Source organism: Amphiura filiformis, chromosome 18, assembly GCF_039555335.1.
Source record: "Amphiura filiformis chromosome 18, Afil_fr2py, whole genome shotgun sequence".
Lineage (NCBI taxonomy): Eukaryota > Metazoa > Echinodermata > Ophiuroidea > Amphilepidida > Amphiuridae > Amphiura > Amphiura filiformis.
Window position 1 is genome coordinate 27,251,767 of NC_092645.1, and position 9,703 is coordinate 27,261,469.

Here is a 9,703-nt window from a genome sequence, read left to right on the forward strand (position 1 = left end):
TAAGTCCATACTTTGGCCAAATTGAGTTAAGCATGGGAAATTGTTGCTATACATAGGCCTGTCATATGCATGAAAGAACAACTCAAATTCATCCTCTGTGTCTATTGGGCATGTGAAAAATAGCATATGTATGAAAGAATCACCCAATTCCATGATTTGAGTGTTGTAACACATTGATTGAAATCCAGTATGTATAAAAGTCCACTTGTAACACATTCATTGCTAGAGAATGACTTTTGAACAAAAAATGGGTTTAATAAAGGAAAGTGTGTGGTTTATATTACATGGCAGAATGCTTATCAACATTATACATACCTGTGTGCTTTATTTTGTATTATCTTACTAGTGGTAATCTCATTCTAACATTGTTGTCTTTGTATATGATTCAAAAAACCACCTAAGTCCAAAATTTAAAATGAACCCCACGAAGTCCCTGAAATGCTAATCGTCATACCTAATACAGGTTAATCCACTCATTTGCACGTAAAACTTACCATATTGACCAGGTAAATCTAACTGAAGGAATTAAAATGATACACGGGTTTTTCTCTCAAAATAACTTCGCATGGACTTAGGTGGCTTTTGTATTCATGTATTCAATTCCTAAAATCAATCCAAAAATATAAGACAATTGGTTGTCGAATGTTGACAGTTGGTAACTGGTGTCATGCCGGAAACATTTTCGGCCTGAGTAAAGTTCATATCACCAAAACCGTTGGTGAAGCAAAAAACCGTAAGAGTTTGTTTTTGTTTACATTATGACATCGAGCTGAGTTTCCTTTAATTAGAGTAATTTCTATGGATTCTATTAAAATTAGAAATCCTATATTTACCACTCGCTAAATGATCACCTCATTGGTCAGTCCTATCCTTCAATGAACCCCACTTTACCTAAACACACTGATATTCCAGTAAGTGCTACGCGCCGGTGAAATTGCTTTGGGTAAAATTACGAGGGAGTGGGGGATAACTTTAAGAGACGAGGGTGCGAGTACTGAGTCAATAATTAGGACACCGAAACTTAAAAAAAGTTTGAGCAACAATAAATTTTGCACGTTGGAGATTGGTGGGCTTTTGACTTGTAAACAAATATCCTAAATCAATTGGCAACATAAGTATATATATTAAATTCAGACTTCCTGTTTACCCATGGTACATTTAGAATCGGATAATGGAAGTACTCCGTCCTTCGGAGGGAACGTTAAGCCGTCGGTCCTGTGAACAGAGAGCCTAAACATTGTTTGGGATAAAGTACTTGAATCAATGAAAACCATAATCGTCTCAGATCAAGACAAAGTAAAATAGTACAAATCAAAGCAAATTATATCAGACTTTATTTCAAATAATATTGTAATTTATTAAATAATACCTCAGGCTCAGTATTTAAGACTACAAAACAGTATAGTCCCAAGGCCTAAATGATAAAATACATGTACGCCTTGTTGTACACTAACGTACATCTTTTAGGGTCCACAAACTGCGAACTGAAAGGGCGCTCTATGAATATCTTAGAGCATCTGCAATAAAATCCAAGTTACTCCTTACGTTCAACTGTAAATTGCGAGGAGAGCCACTTAAATATAATTATAAATAATTCAGTTGCCGTTCATCATCACCTTAATCAACTTATGGTGCGTAATGTGTCACTATCTATACGTCATGCCCAATGAACAGCTGTTGTGATACACTCATCGCACGACACAAATGCGCATGACATACACTTAGTGAGTACACTTGCACCATACTAAGTTCGGCTTTCTTCGCGCAGTGGAAGTGGATGCATTAAATTTTAGGTTTCACAAGGGGCCCAAAAAATAAAAATGCTCCAATTTTAACGAAAGTAGTCACAAAGTCAAATATACCAAATAAGGAATGGTTTGCATTGTCTAGAATATGTTACCGGAATAACAGCAAGAAAGGAATTTACCACATCCACTTCCGCACAAGTCGAGAAAGCTTTACCTTGATGATCATAATAAGGTTATGTTTTCCCAACATTACTGTCGGGCTCTGTTGCTTTCGTATACTATCCAGAGATAAGATGGCACAAATATCGTAAATAATATTGAAAAATTGAATTGGCTGGACTTGGTTGCGTCACATTTAAATGTCTTGCCTGTTATCGATAAAACCTTTAAAGGAAGTCACCGCCAATCACAACGTTATGATTTATGTAAGAAAAATAATTATCAAGCACAAATCACATAGTTTTATTTAAAACAAACTCTTATTGACCATAAACAACGAATAAAAACACTCCTCTCTCAACACGTGATATTCTAAATTTTCGGGCACCGAAATTATCTAGTGCAATGACATCCTAGTTAACAATGAAGGCTAATGACAATTGAGCATAAATAACCATGACGTCATTGCACCAGACAGTCGGCTTCCGGGAATTTTGAATATATCGCGTGTTGAGAAACGGCTGTTTTTATTAGTTGCTCATCATCAGTCGGCTGCGGGGCAAGCTTTCTCCAACTATTGCGATCTTGGGCAAGCGAAACAATTTTGTTTGGCTGCAGTATCCCTTCAGTATCTCCAAGGAGGTGCTGGACATACTGTAAGTACAGGGTGCGCGGCCGTCCCGGTTTGCTCTTCCCGTGTGGTGCAATATAAATGGCATATTCTTTCACAGGCCCGTCGTCTTCAAGACGCAGTATATGGCCGAGAAATTTGAGTTGATGAATCTTGACTCTGGCAACCAGTAGAGTGGTGTTGGTCAGATTGTAGATGGTTTCATTTGGAATCCGATCCACACGCTTGATGTTTAACATGACTCTGTAGCAAGATGTTGCAAAGGCATTGATCTTGTTTTCCATGTCCTTGGTGATTACCCATGACTCGCACCCGTACAGAAAGACAGTAACACACGTTGTCTCAAACAGCTTGATTTTTGTTTCGATTGGCAGAGATGGGCTTCTCCAAAGGCGTTCCAGTTTCCGGAAAGCTGCCCAGGCTAGTGCTTTTCTTCTTTTTAGGTCTCCAGCATGCACTAGAGCCCATCTTGGAACTCAAGTACTTGAAATCTCTGACATGGTTGATGGTACTACCATAGACTTCAAGTGCTGGTTGGGAGTTACAGTTTGCAGTCATATATTCTGTCTTAGGTGCGCTGATGACAAGTCCTAGATCTACTGATGCAGTTGCAGTCCTAGTAAGCTGCGACTGGGCCCGGGCTATGGAAGATTCCAACAGGGCAATATCATCAGCAAAATCCAGGGCATTCAGCATCCTAGCTAGATACCTGCTTGACCGACGTGGGTAGGTAACAATTCCAGCGTCAATTCCAGAAGTTGATTTCTTCAGAAGGTAGTCTACCAGGATAATGAACAGGAATGGTGCCAACACATCACGCTAAAGCACTCCAGTAATTACTTGGAAAGGCTCTGAGATACTTCCATCTACCATAACGGCACTATTGGAGTCCTTGTAGAGCACCTGGATGGCATTTACCACAACCTTTGGTATTCCATAATGCCGCAGCACTGAAAACATGACGGACCTGTTGATGGAGTCGAAGGCTTTTTTAAAATCCACAAAAGTGACTGTCAAAGGAAGTTGGTACTCCTTGAAGCCTTCCATGATCCTCCTGAAAATGTGTATTTGCTGAGCACAGCTGCGACCTGATCTAAAGCCAGCCTGGTTGCTTCTCAGTAAAGGATCAATGTGAGGTCGGATCCTGTTCAAAAGGATCTTGTTGTACACTTTTGCGGCAATGGACATAAGCGAAATACCACGGTAGTTTGTCATGAGAGAGAGAGGTCACCTTTCTTTGGTAGAGGAATGATTACATTTGAATGATTACATTAGTTGCTTATGGTCAATATAAGTCAGTTTCAAATAAAACTATATGTTTCGTGCTTGATATTTATTTTTCTAACATATAAGGCATAATGTTGTGATTGCCGGAGACTTTCTTTAAGGTACGGTTCATACTCCATGTATCCGGCGTAAAATATTTGGTGCAACAAGTACTCGTTATTCAACCCGTTTCAATTCTTTGTTAGCTTCTAACGAATGTTTGTTGATACAAAATTAATTATATTTGACGTCGAATATCTGATGGAAGTATATGATCGAGTTTACGTCAACAAACATTCGTTAGCCTTAGTTTTAATTCTGAACTGATTTGTGCCACAAGCAAAATGACAAAATCGTTATATAGCAGGTTTTGTCATTGGACATTTGTTTTTTGTTTGTTTGTTTGTTTGTTTTTGTTTGTTTTGGGGTGTTTTTTTGCTACATCATATAATTTTGACTCCGCAGGTTAAAATGCATGTGTGTTTTTCCTGCCCTGTGACGATATACCTTCAGTATAATTTGTTTATGCAAATCAGTGCGTCGCCAGCGGGGTGGCAGGGGGGGGGAGAGTGCCCCTCTGACAAAAAAATGAGAGAAAAAAGTCTGGAGGGCAAAGGAAAAGAAAAGGGGCAGGGAGCCTCTTTTCAAAAAAAAATTCACCCCGATCATAGGGCAAAATAGTGTAAAATACCAATTTTGTGCGCGCTCTCGCGCACATTGTCACTATTAAGCCCTTTTTATCCCAATAATTGGCCAAAATAGCGTAAAATACAACATTTTTGCGCGCTACCCGCGCACATCGTCACAATAAAGCCTTATTTGGAAGCTCGAAGACATGTACAGTCTCTCTAACTGTAATTTTTTTTCGTCTGTGCCCCAAAAATGTATTTTGCCCTTCTGACCAAGAAAGCTGGCTACGCCCCTGATGCAAATGCAATTCACAAAGTAAACACCTTCACTGAAAATGGTTCACACACTAATAATTCCTTGCCATCTGCTGCTATGGTAATACCAACCGGGAATATGTTTGATATTAGAATTTCACCCAGATATCTGCCAGAATCAGAGTAGCATAGGATGTTATATGTTGTTTGATTAGCAATGATGATAATTTCTTCATAACAGTAAACACCCCATGGATTCCATTGAGACTCATCAACAGGATGCTTGAGAGTACACATCACCTGTCCTGTTTTACTTACTATCTGCGGTGGTTTATCCCAATCAGCTACAACAATTATGTCTTGTGATGTCACTGCAATATACTTGGGTGGAATACTTACTTTGATGGTACCGAGATAAGAACCATCTTCCTTATGCATATTAATATGATTACTATTACTGTCACCAATTAGTAGATGCCTTTCGTGATCTATTGCCAGGCCATACAGCCTCGATAAACCTGATGATGCCAATAGACATGATGACACCCAGTGACATTTGAACTTCCCGCTTGAGTCATAGCATTTAATATGTTTACTCCAATCAGTAACAAAATATGTGGTACCCTGTGAATTGACGGTAACTTGCCATGGATGCGACGTTTCTTCTGGCTCCAGTCTTTGAGCAGTGTCCATACTACATTTGTACTTTGCATTGCTGGTATAGACCTGTGATCCGCGAAAGCAAGTAACAGCCACATCCCCATTCCTAGGATTGACGACCATGCCTCGTGCACCAATCAGCTTACCAGAACCATCCTGATGACCAATTTGCTTCTCCAGCTTCCATGGTCCAGCGATGAATGTCTTATGTCTCAAATCTCTGGCTGTTGCTGCTGTGGTCGTAATCTGCAAATAAAAATGAATATCGAAAATTAATGTTAATATAGTTATAATTTGTATTGATAATCTAAAGTTTTACTAACCCATGTTAAGGATCTACTGCATTTTTAATTAAAATTTTGCATACTCACAGTTTGTAATCATTCAACTTGCAATCCAATGTAAATATATCTAAATAGTATATATATTTTTAATTTGAGAACACTAACAAAATATCATTTGACCTGACTGATATCATCACATTATCGATCTGTGTGAAAATGGTGGACCCGCGGACAAGGTAAACAAAAATTGACACATGCACAATGCACATCAAAATTCAACTTTGATTTCGTTTTTTTTTTTTTTCAAACTTACTTAGGGTTGTGCAATAATTATGTGTTCCCCAGGGTGGTGAATTCTCAAAGTAGTCTTCTAAAATCCCCCCTTTTGCCGTACCAAATAATCTTTGCCCTTCCCTTATCTTGTAATGCGAGCGTAGCGAGCAGGAAATTGTGCATATTTGAACGTGTCCCTAAATGTTTTCCTACACCTTTTTAGGGCGTAATATAGAAACGGTGCCCACAATATATCTGCCAAAACTCGCTTGCCCCCCCCCCTTCGACCTGCCAAAACTCTCGCTTCCCCCTTGTTTTTATCTGCCAAAAATGCTTGCCCCCGGTCTCCTAACAAATCTTTGGCCCGCCCCCTATTCTTCATGGGTGTATACATAATTATTGCACCACCCCTTATTTGTACACGAGTTGTTTCTGTGAAGGATCCTCCTTACTGTGATTTATAGTGAAAATATATCAATTGTAACAAAATCACCATCATGATGACGTCATCAAGCAATATGAGGCGTTTGACATTAAAAATTATAGAAACAAATTAAATATCGTGATATTATATACTCTTTTCCGTCACAATTCAAGGGGGTCGGGGATCGACTTTAGAAGTGATCGGTACATGCCCCCTTTAAATATTTGTAACTGATGACCCCAATTTTGTTAAGACCCCTACATATTGACGAACGTCACTATAAAGTTGAGTTGCTCCCTCTCCCGGTAGTTAATTCCACTGACACTGAAATACACCAGAATCATTTTTGCTTCAACAACGATACAACTGTAGTGCAACTCCTCTCAGAACTTAGATTGTAATTATCCATAACAGCTTTGGCTAAATCCTGTTCCGGTGGTGGGTTAACCAACAAAATTTACAATGAGAGGACATTCCCGATCCTCCTTGACTTGAAGATTAGTACAAGCGCTATATAAACACGTTGACGTTGTCGGCTGACAACAATATACTTCGTGATTTGAAGCCTTTACCGCTGCGCTACCGCCCACTAAAATTTTCAGATTATGTTTTTTTGGCTGTCTAAAACATGGAAATATCTCATCTCAAACCTGTAATTCCAGTTTCGATAGAGCTTTCGGCATTAATTGTCAAATTGGCACAAATGGGCAGTGAAAATGCGTGTTATGCCTGAATTCCTTGTTCACCTGTGTGCAATCCTTCATGTTCTTGATAGTCCGACGAGTAGGACTTTTTTAATTACCAGACTATATTCAGCTCAGACTATGATATAACGGCGCAAGAAAGACGAATCGCGAAAGTCGCAATAGTCAAGTAACCGCGCCGCGCAATTTTTCGGGCGGGTATGTTAGTGGACTTTTTAGGTTAGTCTTTTGAGCGATCGTAACCTGAGTCTAAGAAACTAAAAAACAGGTCCTACTCGACGGACTAGTTCTTGGAAGCATTGATGACATAAAGACGAACTAAAAGCAGGACCCCATTATTTGCACGATTTTCCAACAACGGCCACCAAGAAATAATATGAATGTGAATAGACCAATATGAACTAGCGAATTAAACCAAACAAATTGTGAGCCACACCTGTACCTTCCTGATCCGTAAGCACGTAATTTGCGTAACGTGTCCCAAAAACTAGTATATTTCTAATTATTACTACATGCTAGGGGCATATCATGAGTTATCCAATGAAAGGGGGCTGAGGGACACAGGCCCTTTTTGTACTCCTACACCCTATGACACTTCACCTCTGTAATAAGTTGCCCTTACCAGATTGATAACCTCTTCAATAGAAGGTCGTGTGTGCCAATCTTCTTCCCAGCATTGCGTCATGAGACCCTGAATTGCTTTGGGGCAATCTTCCGGAATTGGTAGTCTTTCCTTCTCGTTGATGACCTTCCAAGCTATTACTTGCCAATCTAAGCCTTCAAACGGAACCTTTCCTGTCAGCATCTCCCACAATACTACGGCGAATGCGAAAATGTCGTACTTAGGGGACAATACGCCTTTTTCCAGGAGCTCAGGTGCCATCCAGCGGTGGGAAGCTCTTTCTGTCGCGTTCCCTACGGTAGCTGCGACATTTTTGGCCAGTCCAAAATCACCTAGTTTTAAGTTATTCTCTGCAGTTATCATATAATTGGGCGATTTTACGTCTTTGTGAATAATCTGCTTTTGCCTTAGGTATTCTAGTGGCCTCGCTGCTTGCTCTGCCCAGTCTAAGAATTGCTTATGTGAAAGCCGTTTCCCTTAAGGTTGTCTAAATAGGACCGCAAAGAACCACCTTCACAGAGCTCCAAGATTAGCATGAACTCCATTTCCTCATCGACAACACCCAGAAGCTTGACTATATTAGGATGGTCAAGACCAGACAGGACTTCCAGTTCATGTACATCACGCTTTCTTAATTTCTTAGCAGCTATTTCTATGGGACCTTCTGGGCGTTGCCAAGTCATTTGATAGACGGAACCATATCCTCCTTCGCCGAGCTCTTTGACATACTTCAAATCGCTTCTCTTGACATGGTTTACGTAAGTAGACATTGTGTACAGAAGCTAGATTCGCCCAAACTGCTGTAGAAATTTTTAAAAAAAAGTCAAGCATAGTTACTTATTACTTGGATGAGTCAGAGGTAAAACAAAATGCGTTCCTGTAAATAGATAGTATGAAACATCTTGAAGCAAAACGTTTTCCTGTAATATGTTTTAATTTAATTTAGTTTCATTCCAATCAGGGTAGATATATTGTGGGAATCTGTTACCGGTAGAGCCTGCCCTGCATAGGGTCTGAATAACCTCAGAACCCCTGTAGAAAAATGGAAGATGCAAAACATCGAAAATCACAATTTTATTCTGAAAATGGTCAAAATAAAGTCCTTATGATTTAAAATGACCCCGTAACATTAAAACAGCAACTATATGTGGCCAAATATTCATATTACATTATAAAATAGTGTCAAAATCACCCTGATGCACCCTGTTACACCCTGAAATGCGTTTGCTGTTTTTTTAAGCATTAAGCCATGCCATAATAAAATTGTACATTTTTGATATTTTTCATTTTCCATAAACTCCGCAGGGTGGGGAGTCAAACCCCAGGTACAACGGGTTACCGTCAACTGATGCCGAAAAAGGCGAAAATGTTGTTACCCCTGACATTTTACCAACCATTTCCATAGTTTTAAATTCCAGAATTCTTAATATTATCACCCCTTCCTATTTAAAGATGTATGGAAGTAAATTCTGACGTACTTCAATTTGAAACTTTTGTAAATAACACAAAACATACCTGTTTTCTAGCTGAGCTTTAATATTGACATACTCAGACCGGCATATATTGTTTTCTTGTTGGAAGCACAATATAAAAAATATAGGTATTGCAAAATGGCGGTGGTACTTGAACAGTTTACTTCCTCAAACAGCAATGTCAAAATATAACCATTTGATATACTAGTACTGGGTCAAGTGAGATTCATTTATGCATAGCTTAATGTATTATGATTGTCGTGTGGTTCAAGTGAACTTTTTCCCCAGCGTCGGAAGTAGCAGAAATACATTGGCTGCAAATAAATTAATTGCAACTGCAACTATAATAATGTAATAATTATTAGGAATACGGGAGCCACGGTAGTATAACTGCCCTTTCTTAAAAGGAGCAGCAAGAGAAAATTCAGATTCAGTACGAGAACGAGATTCCAGATTCCAGTATATTTATATTGATATTATATATATCAGACTAATTATAGTAAGTTTTGAATTGCAAAACCTCTTACATGTAAATCCATTAAATGCAAAACGAGGAAAAACTGTTAGGCTACCATG

The 9,703-nt window shown here is 39.0% G+C and overlaps 1 protein-coding gene across 2 annotated transcripts; it reads right to left on the reverse strand.

Annotated features, from left to right (window-relative positions):
- Nucleotides 1-1,374: 1,374 nt before the first annotated feature.
- On the reverse strand, nucleotides 1,375-9,289 carry LOC140140071 (uncharacterized). 2 transcript variants are annotated; one of them, XM_072161888.1, is made up of 3 exons: nucleotides 9,171-9,289; nucleotides 7,656-8,452; nucleotides 1,375-5,594 (listed from the first exon to the last, which is right to left on the reverse strand). In XM_072161888.1, exons 2-3 carry the CDS (start codon nucleotides 8,016-8,018, stop codon nucleotides 4,743-4,745), a joined length of 1,215 nt encoding a protein of 404 aa, XP_072017989.1. In that variant the 5' UTR covers nucleotides 8,019-8,452; nucleotides 9,171-9,289; the 3' UTR covers nucleotides 1,375-4,742. The 2 variants fall into 2 exon arrangements, with proteins under 2 accessions (XP_072017989.1, XP_072017990.1); XM_072161889.1 differs by having other exon boundaries at nucleotides 7,656-8,455.
- Between the last annotated feature and the right edge of the window lie 414 nt (nucleotides 9,290-9,703).